The sequence below is a fragment of the Pseudorca crassidens genome, chromosome 2, assembly GCF_039906515.1.
Source record: "Pseudorca crassidens isolate mPseCra1 chromosome 2, mPseCra1.hap1, whole genome shotgun sequence".
In the NCBI taxonomy this organism is placed as follows: domain Eukaryota; kingdom Metazoa; phylum Chordata; class Mammalia; order Artiodactyla; family Delphinidae; genus Pseudorca; species Pseudorca crassidens.
Window position 1 is genome coordinate 34,237,400 of NC_090297.1, and position 26,229 is coordinate 34,263,628.

General features: G+C 36.9%; 1 protein-coding gene across 8 annotated transcripts in view; it reads right to left on the reverse strand.

Annotated features, from left to right (window-relative positions):
- FOXJ3 (forkhead box J3) overlaps positions 1–26,229 on the reverse strand; it is a 130,868-nt gene that overhangs the window by 85,423 nt on the left and 19,216 nt on the right. For 7 of the 8 annotated variants that reach the window (XM_067725733.1, XM_067725730.1, XM_067725732.1 and 4 more), the window contains 2 exons: positions 23,089–23,149; positions 5,881–6,205 (listed from right to left, as the gene is read on the reverse strand). In XM_067725733.1, the coding sequence (XP_067581834.1) occupies positions 5,881–6,205; positions 23,089–23,132 (369 nt within the window). In that variant the 5' untranslated portion in view covers positions 23,133–23,149. Of the gene's footprint in view, positions 1–5,880; positions 6,318–23,088; positions 23,150–26,229 lie in introns of all 8 variants that reach the window. The other variant, XM_067725729.1, reaches the window with a different exon arrangement.

The following is a 26,229-nucleotide window of genomic DNA, read 5'->3' on the forward strand; positions in this document are numbered from 1 at the left end:
CAGGGGAATTAGAAGTACAGCTGACGCATGAACAACACGGGTTTGAATTATATGGGTCCACTTATATGCGGACTTTTCCAATAAATACATACTACAGTACTATACAATCCAAAGTTGGCTGAATCCACAGATGAGGAACCATGGATATGGGGGGCCAATTGTAAAGTTATACATTCGACTGTGCAGGGGTTAGTGCCCCCTTAGTCCTCGGGTTGTTCAAGGGTCAACTGTATAAGGTTTATAAAGTTCTTACACTATACATAAAATGGTATAATGAAGGTAGGGTGGGATAAGTTAAAGAGGTGGGTGGTAAACCCTAGAGTAATCACATCTTAAAACAAAATTTAGGAAGAGGTGTAACTAATAAAATAATAGTGAAGATAAAATGAAATCATAAACAATACTCCAAATCCAAAAGAAGACAAGGAAAAGAAGGAACTAATCAGAAAAATTACCCATCTAAAAAGTTCAAGATGGGAAAAAACCAAAATCAAGATGGTCAGAAGAAGAAATCAAAATGGTCATGTTTTCTAAATGGCTTCACAGTGGAAGAACACATCTCTACTTAGATCTTCCTCCTCTACAAAAAGCTTAAAAGCTGGAAATCTTCAAGACTCTGACACTGTCCTTTTTTCACTTCTACATTTGCTGCCTAGGCAATCTCATCTACAGCCATGGCTTCAATAACCATCTGTGACCTTTCTCCTGAGTTAACACATATTTTCAACAATCTACTAGACATCTCCAGAAACACCTCCAACTCAACATGTTTAAAACTAAACTCAATCTTTATTCTCAGTGTGGTCTTCTGCCAGTTTTCCCTTCTCTATTTAAAGACAGTTATTCATATAACTGTTCCAATCAGAAACCTGTAAGACCTCCTTAACTCCTCCCTCCTTCTCACCATCTAAAACAAATCTGTCACCAAATCTTGTAGGTCTACCTTCAATCTACCTACTTTATCCATCTCTTCTGTTACTACTTCAGTCCAGGACACCAGTCTCACCAAAACTAGTACAACAGCTTCCTAACTGGTGTCCACCCTCTACCTTCCTCTCTTTACCCCTCCTCCACCATTCTCTACCCAACAGGCAGTTACCTCTTCACAAGGCAAATCTGACATTACTGTTTCAATTAAAACCTTTCAGTAACTTCTCATTGCACTTAGGATAAAACCTAAAATCCTTAAAGCCTCCACAAGACTCTTCATAATCTCACCCTATCCTGCTGTCATACTCTCTATACTAACCCCCTCCAATGGTCTCTCTCACCTCTAGGCTTTCTATTTATTGCTCCCCCTGCAAAAGTTACTGCTGCCAGCCTTCCTCCATCCCTTTCACCCAACTGAGTCTACTTAACTTTCAATTCATTCTTGGTTTAAACATTAGTTCTTTAAGGAAGTCCTTTCTGACTTTCATAAATTATTAGCTTAGGCCAAGTGTGGATTTCTCACCACACAGTTATTTGTTTAATGGTCTTCCTCCTCCATACTGTATTCTATATCAAAGTATAAGTAGGCTCCATAAGGGTAGGGATCTTGTCTACCAGCTCAGAACCTAGAATATAATGCTTTTCATATGGGAATCACAAATCTGTTGGAAAAAATGCCAAAAGCATATTTAGAAAATAAAAACACCTGGAGAGATATGAGAGCCAACACATGTATTTACAACACACAATGAAGAAAAGAGATGACTTCAGACCTCACAACTTGGGGAGACACTACCTCTAACAACCCTAAGAAAAGAAGTTGGGAGAGCAGAGGTAGAGATAACTAGGATGGCAGAGAGTAAGCTGGAGGAAAATGGCCCGGGTTAAACAACTGATAATGGTATATTGCTTGGCCTTGAAAACCCAGCTTCAAAAGTAGTTTCTCAAAAGTACAGTCTACTTACACCAGAATCACTTGAGATGAATTTTAATGCAGATTCCTAGGTTCTAAGATGACTAATTCAAAATCTCTGGAGTTGTGACCCAGGAATCTGAATTTAAAAGCACTCTCACTGATTTTTATTTTCACTTGAGTTTAAACTGGCATCTCTCATTCAAATCAACCACCACATTCCCACCTTTACTTCTCTTCTCCCACTGTGAGAGCCCTGACTCCCCAAAACACTAATATACGTACTCATTTGTTCTATCCTACCATGCACATAAGATTGTTTCAGAATTGCTCCCAACTCCCAACTTCTTTTCTTGTGGTCACACAAGGTACAGACTGCCTCTAGCAAATTACCACTACCAAAGACAAATCTACTAAATGAAGTCCATGATTCTTTTGTAATTCTTTTCAACCTTGGTATGCTCTTTTCAAAACTTCTTGAATTTTTCTGTGCGATTATGTTATACATTTGATATAAGGCTTATTTATTTCTACTTATATTCAGTTTTAAGGTTTTCTTTTTTCATCCTTTTTGATTCCCTTATATTTTTTTGGATGTGTAAAACACTTAGATGTTTCAAAACTCAAAACTATATAAAAAGGTACACTCACAATCTTATTCCCTTCCTTATCTCTTCTACCTCAGTTCCGTCCATCCCTATAGGTAACTATGTTTACTATATTTCTAGTTTATTATTCCTAACTTTCTTTTTACAACAATAAGCAAACACATAATATATTCTTATTTCTCTTTTTTCTTCACATAGAAAAGTAGAACACACCCCCACATGCCCATACCACACTCTTTTATATTTTTCTTTTTATTATTCTAAATTCCAATAACTTAATAGGTTAATTTTCTTTAGTAAGGTGAACAGCATAAAAAAAATTCCTTTTCCTCTAGTTCAGATTACAAAATCATTCAATTATGGAAATTCAAAGAGTTTTTATAACTCTTATGGACTATTCAAAGAATTGTTTTTAATATGTAATCTCCCTTCAATGCCCTGGCACAAAATGAAAGGGAGTTCATCTAAATATTAAAATTCTATTTGAATCCTTTTAAGCGACCACGACAACATTTTCTCCTCTGGGTGACTTTAGTTGGCTCTACATTTCTGGAAAGGTGGTTGACAACTGCTTTAGGATCTTTCTTCCATCCTCTCTTCAAACAACACAAGCTAATTTCACAAGTTCTATATGACCTTCCATTTTCACCTAACCCATCCCTTCCATACCTGAAGGAGAAACAGTAAGCAGCAAGTTGTACAAGTAATGCTAAACAAATCTTAGGACAGTGAATGGGAACTAAAACATGAAAACAGAGATAGGACCTGAGCAAAGGAGAAGATAAACCACTTTCCATTTGTCTCCATGTGAGATGTTCAAAATATTTCTATGTTTACAAAAATAAAATTTAAAGTAATCATGGCAAGTTCTAGGCTCCTGAAATTGGGTGGAAGAAACTTTTTTAAAAGAATAATTATGAAACCGCAATCCCCAGGAATATTCAAGGTCTGCCTAAAGCAACAGACTGGACCAGATAATCTCCCTGGCGTATCTTTTAGTTCTAAAAAGCAACATTATCCTTCTCAACCTATTCCCATTTTTCGCTTTCCATCCTTCCTTCTTCACTACATCCAAACCATGTATCTTCCAGATGAAACTGTATCACTACTTCTAAACCAGTTTCAGACCATAACTTGGGGTGGCCAGCAGCAAGAAATCCAGCAGACTGAATCTGGCACTCTCAAGGTGGACTTAGATGAAACAAGATCCCTGAACAAAGATCTGTAAGTTCTATAATAGAGTTATTAATAAAACATATGGAAACACAAAAGATTAATTCTACAGGGAAAAGAGAGATTACATATGAGCTTAAAGAATAAACAGAATAATGCCAACTGGACAAAGGGCAAGAGAAAGTCCAAGGACAAGTAAGAGAAAAACAAAAGCAAGAAAAATCAAAATATTTATTTCTAGGACAACTAATAGGCTGGAATATGTAGAAGAAACAGTACATGAGAGGGAACTAGCAAAAATTAAAGCTAGGAAAGAAAGCTGGGACCAGGATTCTGGCCTTCATTCAAGCTGCATTTACTGAGGCTTACTAAATGGAAGTACTGTGCTAGTGCATGGAATAGAGGAAAAGATACAAAAAAAATCCCTTCCCATAAGGTACTTGATTATCTGGCATGATATACAGCACACATCACGGGTGCAGAGTAATTCAGTAAATGCCTTTAATAAGTATATCCAAACAAAAAAGACAAAGGTGTTGAGACATGAAAGCTTAAGAGAAACAAGTGGAACTACCAGCTGATGGCAGACCTAAAGCCGTGTAAGTCCCCTTCTTCCACATGCACACACACAAATACACACACCCCACACTGCACACAACTGGATAACTCCTACATAAGAATATGAATGTAAAATGTGCAGATACAAAAGAAAACTGAATTATTTGTCATATAACATAGATTAGGTAGGTAACTAATCTGAAGGTTCCTCAAAAAGCTTCGATGAGGAGCTAAGCCTTCTTTAAGAAGTAGCTGATTCTAGAGCTGAGGCAGGAAAGGTACGAGATGAGCCTGGAACATCTTGTGGTGCCAGAAAGTTAAGAAGTGGTAAATAAACAAAAGAACTCTACCGTATCAAAGGGCACAGGAGCCAACCTGTAAGAGCTCCCAATGCAAAAGCAGCAAAAATCTGAGCAACAAATAACGACAGCACAAAAAATAAAATAAATATCCATGAGTGCATACTATTACAAATATACGATTGAATAAATAAATAAAAGGGGAGGAAGGGACAAGGCTTCCATATTAATTGGGAAGGATCCCAATTAATATAGAAGGAATAAAGGAAAAAAGAAAACCACCACTAGAAAACAATAAAAACTGCTGTAATGATCTACCAACGAACACTAAAATTAATGAACAAAAATTTAAGAAAAACAGGGTACTGCATGCTGTCAAAGTATCTCCTCCAAAACATTTCATAATTTACAAAGTGATAAATAGTAATTTTATAGTGGAGAGACCTCGCAGACACCACCTTAACCAAAGAACCATGGTGAACATTACCAGTAATAAGACATACTGACATCAAGTTCCCCCTGATATGACTGATAGACAGAGAAGGGCACATCACCTCTGCATTATTCTTCCCCAAAATGCATTACCTCAATCTAACTGAGAAAATATCAGACATATCCAAACTGAGGAACATTCTACAAAATACCTGACAAGTACTCTTCAAAAGTGTCAAGGTCATAAAAGACAAGAAAAGATTGAGGGACTGTTACAGATTGGAGAAGACTAAGGAGACATAACAAATGGCAGCTAAATGTAATGTGGGATCCTAGATTAGATCCTGAATTGAATCCTGGAACATAAAAAAAACATTAGTGGGAAAAACTGGTGAAATCTGAACGAAGTCTGTAATTTACTTAGTAGCTAATAGTACTGCTTAGTCAAAAGTATTAATTTCTTAGTTTTGATAATGGTACTATGGTTATATAAGGTGTTAAAAAAGAGGAATTGGTTGAAGGATATATGGGAACCCTTTGTACTACTTACAAAACTCTGCTATAAATCTAGAATTCTTTCAAAATAGAGTTTTTTTAAAAAATCTTTGATGATAAAAACAGTACTAGTTGCAATACTATGCTATTTTTTTTTTAAACCTCAGACACACTATCAACTTAACTGAACTGTGGGTATTGTTTTCTAGTGAATGCTACATTATCTCTGCTCCAATACCTTATGCTATGTCAGTCCTCTAATATAAGAAAGCTCTAACAAATTAATATTCTACCTAAAATAAAGTTATTCATCTAATTTAAAACATTTAATTTCCTTTTTTAACCCTAAAAATGACTAGTAATCAGAATTTCATCTTTAATTATATAAGCCTCCACAAAGCTTTATCTTCAATAAAAGCCAGTATTGTTATTGTTTACAGCATAAAAATAAAAATTTAAATAAAATCCTTACCTTCCATCCACTGCCAGCCTCTCTATAATATGGGAAGTTATCACAAATCCACTGATAAATCTCACTTAGAGTCATTTTCTTTTTGGGTGAGCTATTAATTGCAAATGTAATGAGGCTGGCATAACTGTATGGAGGCTTCCCATCTTTGTGCTGTTGGACTTCTTCCTGGTCCAGGGTTGTATTTGGGTCAAGAAGTGTATTCTTCTTGGAAATTCCTGTTCCATGTGCATTTTGTGTAGCATCAGATTTTTGGATGGCTGCTCTCATGGTGAGCTGTGGTAACCAGTCCATAGATGTTAGGCTGCTCTCCAGTTCAGATGTCATCCTGAAGGTAAATAGACTCCTTAGTCAATATCAAGGAAAGAACCCCCGCTTCTCAAAATATCCAATATTCACAAATCTAGGAGTTCCAAAGTGAGGGAAAGCCTGAGTTAAATCTGGAGGAAAAAGATTGAGTATATTAATGACCAAACCAAATATTTAAGGGATCAACATTTCCAATCTTTTTTCTTAATTTCTTCCTCTCCAAACACAACAAATTTGGTTTTAAACTGTTTAAGAGATAGAACAATACATACACACAAAGTGATTCTGAGGCCAGTTTTCTTAAAAAGACTATCTGTCACTTTAAACAGGGAGACAGGATCATAGTATGAATAAATCTGTCTGCAGTCCAGCTCTTTACTCACCAACACTGCAGGCCCTTTTAAAACTTAAGATTGTATATCTGGCATTTCTTTTACACAAATTTTAGGGAAATCATACAAAAGAATACCAAAATTAAAGTGTAGGCAAGAGGTCAGAGAAGTAACTGAGGAATTTACATGGAGGAAAGAAGGTAAAGTTGAGCAGGTGGGAGATAGGAAGAGTAAAGCAGGGTAGACAAGAATAGCAAGGAGACAAGCTAGCTGGGGGAGTTGACTGAAAAAAGAAATGCAAACTCAAGGACACTGATGAACTAGAGAAAAGGAGAACAGGCAGTGCCAGGAAGTTTAAAAAAAAAAAAAGTCAAAGAACAAGCTTAAGAAAACTAAAGATCTGGGAGTGTAGGATATGAGATAAAATCACATAAATGGACAGCAAGAAAAGAAACATTAAAAACTCAACGACAGGCTTACAAAAACATCCAGTGATCTGGATTCTGTAATCTATTTCTCTCCAAGGCTGAAAAATTCAAACCATTATCACCCAAAGAAAGAAAAAAGAAAAAACAACATCTGCCAGGTTAACACATATTCTGGAGAAAGAAGGAAGCCGCTCTAAGAATGGAAGATAAAAATATAGAAACAAAGATTGACACCTCACACTGGAATGGCAAACTTTCAACAAAAGGTACAAACTTTCCTATCCTGGGATCAAAGAAGCAGGAAAAGTGAGCCTGACAACAAAGCAGAGAGGAATGAAAGGCTTCTAAGTGATATAAAAATAAAGGGAAAAAGAAAACAAAATAAGAAACTTAAAGTATCTCAGTAAAAAGAAAAAAATTGTGGCTAAGAATCCCATATATACCCTTCATTCCAAATGGCTGCAGGCAAAAAGCAACCTGGAGTATGTGCTTAGGATCTGAACTTCTGGGAGGCAATGTAGAATTAATAAAAAACACAGGCTCTGGAGTCAGGCAGATCAGAATTCAAGTACTTATGCTACCAGTTACTATCTGTGAGACTATGAAAGTGTTACTATCTCTAAACCCCATCTCATCTGTAAAATGAAACAATAATAGTACCTACGGTTGAAATATTACTTTGAGAAATAAATGGGATAACTTATGCATAGAAGAAACATTCAGTAAGTATTAGTTAATAATATTACTCTAGGAGTATCTTGGGAGGGTACTAATGAACCATAAAGTAAATAAGATTAAGCAATAGCAATTATAAATCAAGAGCTAGCCACGAGGATTCTATCTGCATTGCCAGTAGAATATTAACTACTGGCAATGCAGATAGAATATTTTCCAATATTTTGATTAACAGTTTTACATTTTTCATTTTCCCTCCCCATCTCTGCTGTATGCATTCCTCTGAAACCTGAACTTTAAATTCCTCTATACAGCACCTTGCTCTACAATCTCAGCCAGAAATGCTTGTTCCCATCATGAAATAAGTGATAGAAACTTGTGGAATAAGAAGCCAAGATAATTTAGAGATCACAGAATGTCAAAGAGTGGGCAAAGTATCCTAGAGATTAGAGAACAAAGCCTCCAATCTAAAGATGAAAAACTAAGGTCTACTGAAGTTAAAGACTTGTCCAAATTCACACAAATAGTTAACAGCGGAACTAAAACCAGAGCTCAGATCTCCTGATGCCCAATCCAGCAGTTTTTCTACCATACCTTACCTGTAAAATTAAAATAATAGTACCTACCTCTCACTGATATAAAGTACTCAGAACAGCCACTGGCAAATAGTAAAGAGTCAATAAATGTTAGCTACTGGTAGTGGTGATAACAGTAGTTGCTGCTATTATTATTCACATTTTATTCTACGAACATTGGCTATTATTATACCATGCTATCATCCTATTTGCCTCAATTAAGTCTCCACTGAGTAGCTTTATTTTGTTCAAATTCCCAAAGCAGCCAGTCACATACATTTTCAAAGATAATGTAAAAGTACATTCCAAATTGGAATATAACTGATACAGCAGATGCTCCCTGTTGAGAACCATCTTTAACTTCTGTTTCCTTCCCCCAGTGCCACTAACTGAGACTTTAGGAGAGTCTCAGTAATATAACATGAACACACACTAAGTAGGTACTTAATACTGTTATAAAAATAAACAAGAATTTATAATTACACACGTGTACAAGGCTATCCTAGAGTAAAATCTTATACACACAGCAAGTATGATAAAAATTTCTGTCCTCTAGAAACCTGTACTCCAATTAGGAAGGTCAAACACAAGAAAGAGCTGGAAAAGAGCTCTGGGTGCTGCAATGGCTCAGAAAAAGGTGGAGGACAACATGGGCTGCAGCCTTAAGAGGTAGAGAAGGAAGAACTTCAGCTAAGACTTAAAGAAAGTTAAGATCTAAATAGGCTGGAAAGAATTTGGTGCCTAGCCATCAAAGGCATCATGAGTAAGAATTATTCATTGAAGTAGAGTATAAAAATCTTTCTCAAATTTAAAATCTGAAAAAGCGGGGCTGCTGTTTTCTTTGCAATTTGTTATATTTTACATATTCTTGGTAGTGAGGTAAAAAGTGCCTCTATTGTTGCTGCTTAGGCTGGTTATTGCAGTGGTTCTCCACTAAGAACACAAAAAGTGACCATTAGATTTGACCAGATCTTCAAGTAACTTTAGAAAGAAACCTCTTAGTGGAATGGTGATGACAGAAGTCCACTTGTATAAGAGAACAGATGGTGGCAGATTTAAAAACAGCATGGGAGGCTCTGAGGAATCTGGTTATGGAAATCTGGTTAAGAAATGTCAGGCCCTCATTACCTCACCTCATTCCAAAAGCTTCCTAGCTGGCCTCCTAGGCTCTGATTTCTCACCACTCCTCCCTGCTAATCACCTCCAGAGTACATGTATATACTCCAAGAGAAATGCCAGCAATGTTTTCATGTCACTGTGCCCAAAAACTTTAAATGGTTCCCCTTCTCATATTATACTAAATCTGAATGCCTCATTTTCAACTACTTTAGCTTCATTAACCTTTTATTAATCCTTCTCTATTAATTCCTAGAGCAATTATAACCTCAGTTTGGCTTTACCATGCTGTTTCACATGTATAACTGGAACATAAGCTTTCTACCCTCACTCCCTTTTCCCCCACCTCCCCATTGAGGATAGTGACCGTACACTAGTACTTCAGATGCTACCCAACACCATGCCAGGTACACATTATCTGAAAAATAACACAGTATTTGGATAAGGAATGAGTCTTCCTTTCTGGAATGCCTTTTCCTTCCCACTCTGTCTAGCTGGCTTCTATTTTTTCATCAAGACTCAAACCAAACACCTCCCCCTCCAGAAAGCCTGATCAATCCACTCTTCCCATCCTCCATCTCCTAAATTGAACTAGATCCTACCCCCATTGACTATAAATACTTCTATCACAGAACTTACACAGAATTAAATTACCTTTATCTACCTCTCTCCCATGAGGCCATGAGCTCCTTAGAAGAAGGAACTTTCTTATTCTTTTCTGTTCCCACAATGCCTAGGAGCACAGTAGGTAAAGGGTCAATAAATGGTGGTTAAATGATTGAAACAGTGACTAGCCAATGAAGGTGTGGGTGTGCTGCTCCCCAAGCAAACAAGACCAAACCCATTTAAAAGCTAAAAGGAAGAGGTGAAAGAGGACTCAATAGTATGAGGTAAGGATAACCACAGGATAGAAGTCCTTTATGAACTGGAAAAAAGCATGACTCAGCACAGACTGACAAGTTAGTACTACACAGGAACAGAGAGTTCTACTGGAAAAGTAGAGAAAAATGGGAAGATGGAAGCCAAAGATAAGAAGATAATGTTACTTGTGGGATAAACCAAGGCATGAAAAAATTATGTCTGAAGTTCTTAAATCTATGATGGTATCTATTGCTTAAAAGAATAAGGAATTTTTTCTGCATACAATGAAAAGGTAAAGAGCATCCAGATATAACAACTCCACACTAATTTATGACATAAGAGGAGGGAGGGGGTTCTGACCTCACTTAATGAAATTCTGCCACTGATACAATCCCAAATATGCATTTTAGCTACTTTAGCACATTGCCTGGCTTCCCTCTGTAACTTCCCTAACAACTGAGGAGTAGCCAAGGCTTACACAGAAAATTTTCAACAGGATAAAAAGGTAGGAAATGGGTAGAGATATTGTTGGCTTTCCTAAATGGAGGTAAGACGAAGACATCAAGGAAAATAAAGTAAGAATAATGAAGGTAATGATGATGTGACCTAGATATTCCTGAATCCTCTCCCTCCCTTCCTAGCACTTGGCATTTTGTCTTAACACTTGGCATGTGAAAAACTGAGCAACTGAGAACTCAAAAGAAATCCTTGTAATTACCACAGCAGTAATTCTGATCACACACATCTCAGGGGGTCAAAAAATACATATATTTAAACATAATATTCATATATAAAAAACATAATTCCTGTTACTGCATCTCGGCAGCCAGAAGCAAGGTCTATGGCAGAGACCACTAACTGCCACTTCATACCTGTTCTGGCCTTCTTCCTTAGGAATACAACCCCAATTTTATTCTGGATGGTATTATGCCTTTTGCCCTTCCTGCTCTCTGGAATGTGGATACAATAGCTATTGCTCCAACAGTCATCTTGGACCATAAGGTGACCTTTGAGAATGGAAGCCATACACTGAGGACATGGGAGCAGAGAGAAAGGATCTGGGTCCCTGATTATTTTGGTGAAGCAATTGTGAAGCTGCCACCCCAGCCCTGAACTGCCTACCTTCCAGACTTTTTATGTGTTTAACTACTATAAAAAGATCTCTACCAGCAGGTGAATGCAATTCCTAACAAACATGGAATGTGGGACATGGAAGTGAGGTGATACAAGTAACAGGACCTAAAATAAGACACTCTCTTAGAGGAGTTGATGAGGTAAACATTAAGAACTCTAATACTGCAGGATGGAAAGCTTGTTACACTTATTCAAGAGTGACAAAGGATTTGGTCAAATTGTCACCTACTGTAACTGGAAAACAAACCATATGCCAACTGAGGCTATAGAGCAAGGAGAGAAATACTATAGGAAAAATTGAGAATATTGGCATGTGTTGGCTCCTTCTAGCCGCTTAAAACAAAGTCCTAAAAGGCAAATAAACTTCAATTAAGTTGCAAGCAGAGAAAATGCAGGTTTGCTAAGGGAGGTACTCCCTGCCTATGGCCGGCAATTCAAGCTAAAATTCCTATAATTTAAAGCCCTACATGGTTGAAAAAAAACCACCAAGTGCTTCTGAAGTAGCAAACTTAAGTAACTGAGTGATAGCTGCAAAACTACAGCCTTGGCAGTAGAGAAGACTGGTGCCTTGCCACACAAAAGCAATGTTGTGAGGGTGTTGACATTCCACCCAAGACTATCACTTCAAATGGCCCCACCCAGAGCCATCATTCCCTTAGGAGCTAAAAGAGGTGAATGAACTTGGATGGGGGAAAATATATTCTTTATTTCCACTAACTTGTAACTGAAACTTAGCATTTCCTTTAATTACAAAAGTAGACAACAAATCACAGCAGCATTGACAGTACCTGTGACTTTGCCATCAATAAAAATCACAAATATATTCATATGTGACAAATGCTGCAGAATCTCAACTTTTTAAACTCATCGACTACTTCAGATTTATGACAGTGTATAGATTTGCCACTAGATTTTTTATTTAATGTGTTAATTCAAAGGCATATATATTACTATGTTTTAAAGTTAATATTTTGCTAACCATATTTCAATATAATTAGTTTCTTCTGTAATCCTAAGTATTTTATTTTATGAATTTTGAGATCTTATTCTGAGAAGGGTCCACAAGTTTCACCAGACTTTGAAGGGGTTCCATGGCACCAAAAGGTTAGAAATCCCTGAGGTAAGTAGAGCACAAAGGGCAGAGTTTTCATATTAAAAAATTCTGCCTAGGCATGTCCTCTGGCTCAAAGCAGCAAAAAGTCTAGAAACTAAGCTTTTTAAGATAACTGTAAAGCGGCAGAGGGGTGTCTAGACTGCAAAAGTCTCTTAAGTTTCCAAAATAATACCCAAGCTAATCAACAAGAAGTGAGCTATAAAGCCTATGCATTTCCCAGATAGGGCATCTTCACCAATACCCACCACAGATGTGGCCATGGAGGATACTGGACAAGGTGAGAACTTTCAGAGGGCACAGGGGACAATGGACAGCCCAGCAAAGAGCAGAATCGAGGAACTTATTATACTTTCATGGAGTCTCTGCCACTGCTACCCAGGAGGATTTTATAATCGATATGGCCTAGTGACTATTTTGTGTTTCCCATTATCCTGTTTTCTGAATAAAAGATTTTATTGCTATTATCCTATTCCTTCACCACTATAAACCAAAAAGCCACTCTGGGATCTAATGAAAGTGAATGCACCCAGAGAGCTTAGAATTTCGGCTGGATATAATAACTGGATGAAACTCTGGGTTGTTTCCCTTGGGAAAAGGGCAAGTAAGTTCTATTTATAGGAAGAACAGTACATGTGGATATTCAGGTACCCAAGGCTGATTGTGGCAGGAACCTAACAAGAAAGAAAATAAACTACTACAGATTGACCTTACATTTTGGAAGCATGTGATATAAAAAAAACAACTTTTTTAATTTATAAATGAAGCAATAATTTAAGCTATTTCCAAGCAAAAGTAGCCGCTGTTATTTTTCAAAATTAGTTATCATACACCGGCAAAGCCAAAGTTTCTACTCTTAGTTCAATTTCAGGAAAATAACACAGTCAATGTCCTACATTAGAAAAGATATGGTGATTAAGAACACAGGCTCTGGAGCAAGACTGCCTGGATTGGAATCTAAGCTCTTCCACTTTTAGCTATGTGACCTTAAACAAGTAAATTAGCCTCTCTATACCTCAGTTTCCTCATGTGTAAGGTGAGGATTAAAAGCAGTACCCACCCCAAAGGATTGTTGTGAGGATTAAATGAGTTATATGTACAAAGCACTAAGAAGAGTTTCTAACACACAGTAAATAAGCATTCAATAAATGTTAGCTATTATTCCTATCAAATTCTTACTCTTCAGAATTTTCTAAATTTTAAATGACTGTCACTCTTACTCAGTGGTTTTAGACTTACATGCCCTAAATCACACAATAATCATTTATCAACCTCAATGGAAATGAGCCCCTCATTCAATTATTTACTCTAAAGAAAAGATCCAGAAAAGACTGTGCTTTTAAATTTTGTTTGTAGATTGCATATGAAAATTGAACATACACTTTTCCCACAGAAATAAGATTCTATGATGATGATTCCTGAAGCAGCCCACAAAATCCTACCTATTCTATAAAGGAGTTCTATAAATCAAATTTCTAAGAGTATAAAAGCCCCAGTTGGATATTCTGCAGCAGAGAGACAGAAGTGTAACAAGGAAAATAAATAAGTTTTTCCATTTTCCTGGTGTAGGACCAGCTTGTTCCTAATAAAATTTCAATACACATAGCTTATATCTGGCATACTTCTAAGTACCTTCTTCTATACCTTGGCTCTCCCATCTCACACTGCCATAAGCCTCCAAGATTGGCCCCTAAAGTTGGTATTATAAACTCCAAAATTAATTACTTGCTCTTCTCCTCCAGGAAAAACTCTAACCTTTTCAAAGCAGTTGATCTCTGCTCTATTTAGGAAGAAAGTGGACAGCATCAAACTAATCACCCCTAAGGTATGAATAACTGAGCCTTTAAATTTCCTATGAGCAATGATCTTTTTAAAGGACAAGCCCAAAAAATCCTCATTGGTTTGAAGTGAAAATATAGGAAGAAGAATCATAATTTAGGATAGAGAATCCAATACACAAATAGAAGTTCACATTTCAAAACTCTTGACTTTCACAACTTTTGTTTCACCCCTAAGATTCCAAAAATATTCACAACACAGCTTATGCAAAAACTTGAGGGATTTAGTGAGACAACTGTCATTTGTAAACAGAACTGTGGTTTCAGAGCTATTTATCATAAAATCAGAGATGAAAAAGAACCTCACTATGTCATTTTTAAAAGCCCTGCTATTACCTATTTTGGAAACCAACAATATTCTTTAACTCCAAGGGAAGAAAAGTTCACCAAATGTATACAGTAATTCATTTTGTTTAAAATAATAATAAATTTTAACAGACTAATCTATGTATCTCCCTTGCTACAGAGAAGAAAATTTCTTTAAATTCTATCCTGGAAAGTGAGAACTGGTGAGAGTTCTCTTCACAACGATGCTTCACATATTTTACAATATTAACACCATTTAGGTTCCTTCTCAAAAGTTTGAAGTCCAGAACTCCAACAGGATCTGATTTAAGAACCATAATATAGTTACTGCTCTTCTCTAGATTCTCTCCAAATTACTCTATTACTCAAATATATAATCTTAGAGTCATAAAACTGTATTCTAAATTCATACAAGCCATACTCATATTAGAACTCCGTTCAGGCTAAAACTTAGGGATCATATGGTCAAAAGACATCTTTATGCCATAAATGTAATTCTTATCTTAAAAATATTTTACTCTACAATTTAAGGAGGAAAAATAAATATTTTTGGACATTAACCACTGAACTACATTCTGTCATCAAGTAAGTACCGTATTTTGCATTTAATCTCACTCTATCTATTGGAATCTCTATGTCTCTTGAGTAGCTGGAAAGCTAATAAACAAGAGTCCCTTTGATACAAGAACACTCAAAGCCATCTTTGCAGATATTATTTAAAAACCCAGACAGAATCTGCTATTAATACTTCTTATACTTAGTTTTTAAAAATATGTGTAGAGTCCATGAGCCACAACTACTGAAGTCCGCGTGCCTAGAGCCCATGCTCCGCAACAAGAGAAGCCATCGCAATGAGAAGCCCTTGCACCACAACGAAGGGCAGCCCCCACTCGCCGCAACTAGAGAAAGCCTGTGTGCGGCAACAAAAACCCAATGCAGCCAAAAATAAAACAAATTAAAAAAAAAAAAGAAAAAGCCTCAAACTTTGATAAATACTGACAGCCAAGAGGCAGAATTTAGTGCATGGGCACTGGAGCAAGACCTCTGTATGAATCCCAGCTCCGTCCCTTATTCATTGCATGTCCTTGAGTTGCTGAACTTTTTTACCTCTGTTTCCTCATTTGTGAAATGAAAATAATCATAACACCAACCTCATAGGGTTGTTAGGGGAAATTTAATTAATATACCATAAAATGCTTAAATAATGCCTGGTCTAATATATTAGTAAGAACACCATAAAGCTAGTTATCCAAGTCAATATTTAGTCCCATAAGTAACTTTTATAATATGTCCTTAAGTCAGTGACTAGTCACTGGTACTCTTCAATACCTTATGCTCAGAAATGGAAGCCCAATAAGTCAGCTTAAAGATTAAATTACATTTAGGATGCTCTAGACCAGCACTGTCCAACAGAACTTTTCTACAACAATGGAAATGTTTGTGTGTTATCCAATATGACAGTCAGTAGCCATGTGTAGCTAACCAAGCACTTAAAATGTGGCTAGTGTGACTGAGGAACTGATTTTTTTTAGATTTAAACAGCCACATGAGGCTAGCGGCTACCATATGAGACAGTAAGCCTTAGAAGATAAGACAAAAAGTTCAAAATACATTTTAGAAAAAGTCCTGTAATGGTCAAAATTAAGACGGTTTCTCATTACTCTTCATTTAATTGGAACATGTCAGAATTAAACATGCAAATTAATAGATTTTATCAATTATAAAAAAAGTTTGATAAATATAACAATGATGAACTACGGCATGATAATGAAAGTTATTTCTGCCACTGTGTGGGACTGACTTAAAAGCATATAACTATATTAATTATAAATATGATAAAAATGTAGTATTAAATGTCAGCAACATCCTTAGCCTGAGGTCAGTTGCAAACCTGAATGCTACTGGTAGATACTCTAGAATCTAAGAATTTAGATTATCATACTAGAGATTATCAAAATAAATGAATTAAGCCAGACAGAAAGGCAAATATCATTTGATATCACTTATATGTAGAATCTAAAAAAATCACACAAAACGTATTTAACAAAACAGAAACAGACTCACAGACATAGAAAACAAACTTATGGTTACCTGAGGGGGGAAGGGGAGGGATAAATTAGGAACCTGGGATTAACAGATACACACTACCATATGTAAAACATAAACAACAAGGTCCTACTGTATAGCACAGGGAACTATATTCAATATCTTGTAATAACCTATAATGGAAAAAAATCTGAAAAATATACATATATATGTGTATGTATAACTGAATCACTTTGCTGTACACCAGAAACTAACAACACTGTAAATCAACAATACTTCAATAAAAAAAAAAATTGTTTTAATTTTTAAAAATAAGAATTTAGGGTAAAGGGGAAATAGAAAGAAGGGGAAAAAGAAATCGTCTTCTACCCCATGTTCTTGAGCTGAGAGCAAAGAATACAAACATGTCCTTTTTTCTTTTTCTTTTTTAAGTCTTTTTCATTGAATTTGTTACAATACTGTTTCTCTTTTTTATGTTTTGCGTTTTTTGGCCCCGAGGCAAGTGGGGTCTTAGCTCCCCAACCAGGGATGAACCCGAACCCCCTGCACTGGAAGGCGAAGTCTTAACCACTGGACTGCCAGGGGAGTCCCCAAATATGTCCTCTTTTATTCTAAAAACAATTATCCCTTTTGCTTTCTACTATAGGAAAATGCAAATATGCCAGATGCTTTATGTAATCAATATATAGTTTATCCCATGAATCCTAACAGGCCAAGGAGGTAAACATTAACATCCCTATTACAGCAAAACCAGGAAAAGTGAAGTAACTTACCCATGATCATATGAATAATACGCGGCAGAGGTCTGAACCTGCATCTACCCAATTCTAAGACTAAATACCAGAGCTGCCTTAACAATAACAAGTCTGCTACTAGAAACAAGACAGCAAGACGCCTTAAAATAAATCTACCCTCCTCTGGTCATTCTAAATAGCAGGTTATCAATATCAAATGGAGGGAAATGAGAAAACAGATGGACAGGAAATTCACTTGGGACACAACACACAATCTTCTCTGGTGCTAAAAATCCCTATGTGTTCCCCAACATATCCTAAACAAACAGACTGGATCAATAATAAAAGGCATCTTTAAGGGAGAAGCGTAACAAAAAGGAAAAGATAAGTGTGAACAAGAAAGAAAGAAAAAGATAACAAAAGGAAGAGATCTCAGGTAGAAGATCAGAAACTACTTAAAGTACTACTGATAACTCAGCATCCTAGGCCGAATACACATGTGAACCATAAAATCAATCCTCATAAATGTTAGGCAATTCAGAAATGCAGAAAGGGCCCCATTTAACAAGTCCAAAGAAATATCAAATTTTATTTTGCTTTAATCAAACCAAATTATAACAGTCTAATGCCATAATATGTGAAAGAAATATGTTATATACATATATGTGTTTACCTGTCTACATAAAGCAAATGTTCAAGGAAAGCTTTTGCTTTTTTGGTAAGCTTTTGCTATTACTGAGTCTATACCTGGAAATAAAATGCAGGTAACCTCAGGATTCAAATCCATCTTATATAAACTCAGTAACCGGATTCTGCTAAATTTTTAAGATTCTATTGTCTGACAGAAACTGTATCCATCATTATCTGAACTCTCACTCTTGCCTTCCAAAACTCAGGAATTAAATAGATGTAGATGACCCAGTATTCACTATCCAGACTTACTATCCAAACTCAGGATACAAATGCAGTAGATTCGGATTGCAAGGAATACTTGCAAATCTTATATAAATTTTTAATATAATTTCACGTGATTTACAAAATTAGCATTTTTAGCAACATGCAAGTATCCTACTAAAATCACATAAACACTGGCTGCAAAACAGATCTGAGAAAACTTTTTTTTTAATATTTTTATTTATTTGGCTGCGCTGGGTCTTAGTTGCAGCACGTGGGATCTTTGTTGTGGCATGCATGTGGGATCTAGTTCCCTGACCAGGGATTGAACCTAGGCCCCCTGCATTGGGAGCGCAGAGTCTTAACCACTGGACCACCAGGGAAGTCCCAAGAAAACACTTTTTAATACCATATTTCTTAGTAATTTGCTGGAACAAGTTATTAAGTTATTGCTCCTCAATTCCAAACCCGCATCCCTTCTTCCCAATCTGCCTTAATGACACTGGAACTGGGACTCTGCAAACCACATTTCTACTTTGCCAGCTGACTTCCTATAAGGCTCTGCCAAGAGGAAGCACTAAAGATGGACTGCAAGCCTGGAGAAGAAAAAAGATACTTGGGCCTTCCTGTCTATTCTTTGGACTTCATAAGAGCATTACCCCAGCAAAGGTTTCTTCACCCCTGCAGAAGGTCCCCCTCACAGTAGTAAGTGAATAAAGTTTGCAGTTTTTCTAACACTTATGGAACTAGCTTAATCATACCCCACTCAAAGACCCCAGCACCAGCCAGCACCCTTCCCCAGAGTTCTGAGTTTCAAATCTATGGGATTTCTATTCTGAGCTCGACACAAGCACTAGCATGTAGTACCTTCTCCTCGGAGATCTGAATTTTGTTTCCACAGGACCCTTCCTCTAAGTCTCTAGGTTTTCCCTTTGGTCCCCAAGCACTTAGGGCTCACAGCTGCTTCTAGAAGTGCCTATCTCCATGATAACTTCAAGTTTTATTTTTATCCTTTCTGTTACCTAGTTAACAACTTTAAATCTAGTTAATGATTCTATTAAAGTCTCTGTTCAAATAACTGGTGTGGTTTCTGCCTCCTGATAGAACCCCGACTGATAAAACAGTCTCATTATACTGTAATAGTATATGATGTTATCATAATAACGTTTGTTAAAATGCAATTCTACCCATACTAGCAATTAAAGAAGAACAAAATGATAATTAAGAGCAATTTGATTAAAATTAAGAGTATACTTAGCTATCACTACAAAATCTTTTGCAACCATTCTTTTAAAGAAAATTTTGGGGGGGGGTGCCTTTTTCTAACACACATAGCATCTACTGGAATAAAATTACATAAGACAACATTAACAAGGGCTATCTCTGTCTTCCCAAATTTTCTACAATAATTGGGTTAACATAACTTTTTTTTTTTTTTTTTTTTTTTTTTGAGGTATGCGGGCCTCTCACTGTTGTGGCCTCTCCCGTTGCGGAGCACAGGCTTCAGACGCGCAGGCTCAGCGGCCATGGCTCACGGGCCCAGCCGCTCCGCGGCATGTGGGATCTTCCCGGACCGGGGCGCGAACCCATGTCCCCTGCATCGGCAGGCGGACTCTCAACCACTGCGCCACCAGGGAAGCCCTAAGATTACTTTTTAATCATAAAAATACAGTAAGTAAATTTTTAAAAATAATTTTAACATGTTCAGATTAAACAAGGATCCAATATCATCTATAGAAAACAATATTTAACTTGTTTACCCTAAATATTTAAAGGGCAGAGGAAGAGATTTAATTCATTTACTAAGTACCCTCTCCTACCCAACAAATTTTTAAAATGTCACATACTTTCATTCCACCCCCCATCTTCACTTCACATAAGTCATCTACTCCACTCCCACCTATGTTTACAACCCCCCACCTGCCTACCCATTTTCTCATTCCTAGACACACGGTCCAGTTCTTCTCCACCAACTCAAATGCTTTCCTGTCTTGAGGCTAGCCACTTTCTAGATATATAGGTAGTATATGCAGGCATACACAAGATATAAAGGTAGTATATACAAAGAGAGTTATGGCAAACAAGCAATGTTTGTCAGCGGATTTGAGATTTCCTGGGGTTCCCTGGTGGCGCAGTGGTTAAGAAACCGCCTGCCAATGCATGAGACACGGGTTTGAGCCCTCGTCCGGGAAGATCCCACGTGCCACGGAGCAACTAAGCCTGTGTGCCACAACTACTGAGCCTGTGTTCTACAGCCTGTGAGCCACAACTACTGAGCCCACGTGCCACAACTACTGAAGCCCACGCGCCTAGAGCTCATACTCTGCAACGAGAAGCCACCGCACCGAGAAGCCCGCACACCACAAAAAAGAGCAGGCCCCGCTCGCAGCAACCAGAGAAAGCCCGCATGCAGCAACGAAGATCCAATGCAGCCAAAAATGAATGAATTAATTTTAAAATTTTTTTTAAAAAAGACTTCCTGCTCTACTTCTATTTGGATAGTATAGTTGGGAGGTCGTTTCTGGCTTGAGGAAGACTCTATGGGAAAGTAGACTAAAATTTATTGTGATTTTAAGTAATCCAGTTTCTCTTCCCTTTACCAAAAAATAGTTATTCTTTTCCTTTCCTTATATCAAACCAAAGCTAGCTTTCAGTTAGAAAAATCAATGACAAACAATGGTCTTCTACCCATACATCTGAGAATGCGAATTCTCTGCTTCACAGAAGGACCATATAGAATATTACAAAAAATGAAAGATTAGGATATAAGGATACTAAATATCTCAACTCAAATGCCAGAGAGTTTCTCAGTTTATTAACTAAATGCTAAACTTATAGGTATATCCACAAAAATTTGATTCTAGGATATTATACACTAGAATTATAACAGTGAGCAGGTTATAAAATAATTCATGGCATCTCTTTCATCATCTCTTCCAATTATATAATTCTATCAAGCAAAAAAGGTTAGGCATATATCATTCCTAACCCAATGTCATATACAATCTTCACCTAAACATAACTATTCAAATTAAGGGATTTAAAATCCCAGTAAATGACTTTAATATATGACTGTTTTGGCATAACCCACAAATAAAATATCTTTAAGGGACTCTATGATCAGTGGAAGATCAAAGTCTGCAAAAATATCTTGATATGGTCATATCTAAAGTTTTAAATATTCAATAAAAGGGTAAAATGATTCCTCCAACCACATTAAACAAAAGGACTCAAGTGAAATTAGTTCTACAGCAGCTTTGGGGATTAAAGTCTTTTTTTTTTTTTTTAAGTTCTTTTCAAAACTATACAGGTGTCCCTTGTTGGGAGGTGGGGGTGGGGGCACATGGACTCCAACAAGATAGAAAAGTAATCACTCTACCTACTTCCATTATAAGCTGGAAGATGCATTCTCAGGGAAAGAAATGCCATAAGGATGTGGAGTAAAGCTCTCCTACTGAAGGAAAGGAGAGCCAGCCTTAGTCTCATAAAAATTCAAGTATATAAAAACTAAAAAGGCAACTTTATTTTTCTTTGGTGGCATTCTGAACCACCAGAATTTCTTTCATGCCTAAGGACTCCTTGACTTCACATTCATGGCTCTAATAATTTTGTATCCCTCCTCTCTCTCTTTCCTGCCCTCCAAAGCTGGTCAATTCCACCTCTCTTCATCACTTACTCTGTTCCAGCCACAATGACCTCCGTCATTGCTCCTCCAACCTAACGAGGCAAGTCTCCTGCCCCAGCAGCTCCTGAATCCCCTCTGCCCAGAACGCTTATCTTCTACCTACCCAGATATGGTTCATTCCATCACTCTTTCAGGTCTTCATTCAAATGTCGCCTGTTCAGTAAAGCTTTCCCTGGCTACCCTATCTAAAATAACCCTATCTATATTTCCTATTCCCATTCTCTATTTTATTCTTCATCTTAGCTCTTAACACTGTCACTATCTAACATATACTTCTTACTTTTTTATTAATTACCCCGTCACCAAAATGTAAGCCCAATAATTACAGGATTTTTATCTGTTATGTTCACAACTGTAGTCCCAGCATTTAGAATAGCTCCTGACAACATATTAGGTGCTCAATATGCTGAACAAATAAATGATACAGCTAGCTACAACACCACATGTAACTGGTAGGTGCTGCCATCAACAATTCATATTCTAGTCTGAAAGATCCCAATTAACAGATTAGATTTAGGTTATTTTTTCAAACTGTGTGCTGGGAACTAGAGTAATCCCTCAGGGGCAACCGTGGGGGTAGAAAATGGAAGCCCAAGCAAGCAGAAAAGCCCGGCATTCATCTGCTTTATTCACAGGTTTTCACTTAAGATTTAATTTATAGAAAGGATTTAGCAACTTGGAAAAAATCTAAAACCACTGGGTTGAATACAACTTAGTTCCTATTTTTTTACATTTTACTTATTTATTGTAAATGAGGATAATCTAGGTATCACATTTATATCATCCTTTAAAGAGATTTAAATTACCATCTAGTCTTATTTAATAATCTGCTACAAAGGCAATAAAAATTTACTATGTATTTTCTAATTAAAATAAGTAGAAACAAGATTAGTGTTTTTTTAAAAACGGAATAACAAAGAAGAATAAAATTGTTATTTCATGTACAAGAACATATGTAAATTCACTAAGTGGAGATAAAGATCCAAATCCCACTACCACAAATATCTCTGTAAGCAAAAATATGTCCCAATCTCACAAAATAGCACTATTTACCAAAACAGACTACAATATTTTATTCTGAACCTTACAGTAAAACTGATTCTAATATGACTTGACCAGCATAACTTTTAAAATGTTACATGTTCTAATAAAAAGAAGAGCACTAACCTTAATGAAGTTACAGATGGACAAGCCTGTCCATACAAACCCATCTGGCCACAAAGAGAATCTGAAAAGTAAAGGAGAGTTAGTTATCAGATGCTCCAAAATAAATTAAACTATAAATCACACTACCATTCTAAAACAGAAATAGAATGCTAAAAGATTCACCATTATTTGAACACATACCCACAAAATTTAAAAATGCTGTTAAGCAATAAGACATTACGCTGAGGAAGACTGACAATACGAGGAAGCACAAGAAAAATAGGCACACTATAACTGTAACATCCAAAAAAGCTAAAAACTCATAAAATTTAACAAACTGTTATTACGCTTAGTTACAGATAGAGAGTGTCCAAACTGTTTAGTAGAATCCCAAGGATTCCAGAGAGGTGCCTAAAGGCTACCAAAGAGCTGAGCATGCAGGTTCCCATCCCCACATAATTGTCTCCCATCCCATCTACCCTTCAATCAAAGCAGTGCTATCTTTGTTGGTTTTGCATAATGGACTTCACTAAAACTTCATTTGAAGAACAGTTCCACTGCTTAAAAAAAAAAAAAAGTTAAGAATAGCATTGAACAGAAGGAGCTTTGTTCAAATTCTAGCTGTGACACTAAGAGACCTTGAAGAATTTATATAACCTCAGTGAACCTCCATTTCTTCATCTGTAACTTGGGGATAATACCACCTGTAACTTTATTTATTCATCAGGGATAAACTGCAGGTTTGTTATTAGAATTAAACAAATCACTAAACAAATGTGAAACTGTCTATTAGCACTACTACCTGGCACAAGGATGATCCACAAGTGTCTACAGGTAACATGAATGAGAGAAGCTGGAATGGGTATAAATATGCATACACAGCACAAATGGAGATTGTGTGCCTGCAACTAAAGAAAACAGGTTCACTCTGAAAAGATCAGCTGCTATTCCCAGTTCTAGCCAATTGTTGCTAAGCAGGATTGAAAGCCCAGTACTGTTAAGAACTTCTAATTTTTCAAGAGAAGCAAGATACCCAAAATTTTATCTGAAATCTCCTGATTTTTATTTTCTAAATACTATGTGGGCCAAACAAACCACTGGATGTTGTCCCAAGTTTATAACTTTTAACTTAGTGGCTGACTGAATTCCCTGCATCTTACTGTCGCGTGCATGCACTGAAGAGAGATGGACACTTTACTTCTGCTAGAACAACAGAATAGATAGCTTGATTAACATGCCCACTGGAAATAACAAACACTGGATAAATTTTTTTAATCTTTACATATTAATCAATAACCTGAAAGAAAATAAAGTATGATCAAGGCTAAAAACTAAGTGAAAGAGGGAAACTAGAGATGTATGCAGAGTACTGAAACCAGCTTTCATTCACCTTCAGGCATTTTGCCAAACCCTATGAATTTCAGCTTGCAATTCCAAGGCCTATTAGGGCTCAAGGTACAAGAGGCAAAGTCCAGGTGTTACCCAAGAGAACTGCAAGGGAAACTTAACCTTGGCACTGAGTGCTGGTGAGGGATTGGGGGGCTATGAGAGCAGTTCAACAGTATCTCCTCAGACACTCACAACCAGAAGCTGACCCTCACCTAGATTATGGTTTAAAAAGCTTCATACTTAGAATTTTGTTTAGGGTAGTCCTAGAATGGTAATGTCTCCCATCCAAACTTGACAGAAGGAAATGAAAATCCTCTCTGGGGAATCTGCCTTTGATCTAGGCCTGGGAGAATTCTCAAGGATAAGGTCCCAAAATAAATAAATTCACAATCAAAAATCACAAAACCAGAAGGAAACAAGCCACTCAAGAGTAAGATACAGCTGAAACATCAGCTGGCAGACTCAAAACCTCAAAGACCTCAGATACGGGAATTACTAGTCACTTTTCTCTACTGTTTTTTACTTTATGGGTGACTTACCTACTCTTGTATTTCAAACGCCTATAATGCAGATGAATCTCAAATCTACATCTCTATCAGGGATCAAACTCCTGATCTCCGAACATAAATATCTAACATTCCCTCCCGAAATCCCAAATTTACTATGTCTAAAACTGAATTATCTTTTTTTAATGTATTTCCTATCTTGATAAAATGGCACAGTCCTTTATCTAAGAATGGCTTTCTTTTCCTTTGTTAGAGCAGGAAACTTCTTTTCAATTCTTGATTTCTATGAGGAATGACTTCTCTAAACATCCCTGGGCTCCCAGCCCACTCCTCACCAAGTGCGTAGAGCTAACTCCAGGACTCTACATCCAGTATTCTACAAGGTAGTTACCTGGGTATGACTGCTCTGTTGACTCTAACAACCTAGACATCAGGTAAGCTGTCCAAATTGGGTGGGCAGGGACAAGAGAATGTGGAGAGTCAGCCAGCCCATTTGTCTCTTAAACCTAAATCACATTCTACAACATTCTACAATATCAGCTTTATCAAAAACAAAGGTAAATTCTTACAAAAGATATCACAGGACCCAGGAATTCTACTCTTAGGGGTACGTGTGTGTGTGTATTTTTATGTATAAAAATTTTAAATATATGTATATATACATACATATATATATATATATATATATAAATAAATCCTCTTGGGAATACATATATATGCACATATATGTATCCCCAAGAGAACGTAAAACATATGTTCACACAAAAACTTGCATACAGCTTCCTTCTCCAGTAAGCAGCCTGAGGTGACCTCTAAAAATGGTTCACTATTCACTTGACCCAGAAAACCCCACAAAATCATGCAAGTCAGGAGGTTCAAATCTTCGTGTTCACTTTAAGAACACTCATGAAACTGCCCAGGCCATTAAGGGTGTGCATATCCGAAAATCCACCAAGTATCTGAAAGATGTCACTTTAAAGAAGCAATGTGTGGCATTCCATCATTACAATGGTGGAGTTGGTAGGTGTGCCCAGGCCAAACAGTGGGGCTGGACGCAGGGTTGATGGCCCAGAAAGAGTGTTGAATTTTTACTGCACATACTCAAAAATGCTGAACGTAAGGGCTTAGATGTAGATTCTCTAGTCACTGAGCACATCCAGGTGAACAAAGTTCCCAAGATGCAGCACAGAACTTAGAGAGCTCATGGTTGGATCAACCCATACATGAGCTCTCCCTGCCACACTGAGACGGTCCTTACTGAATAAGA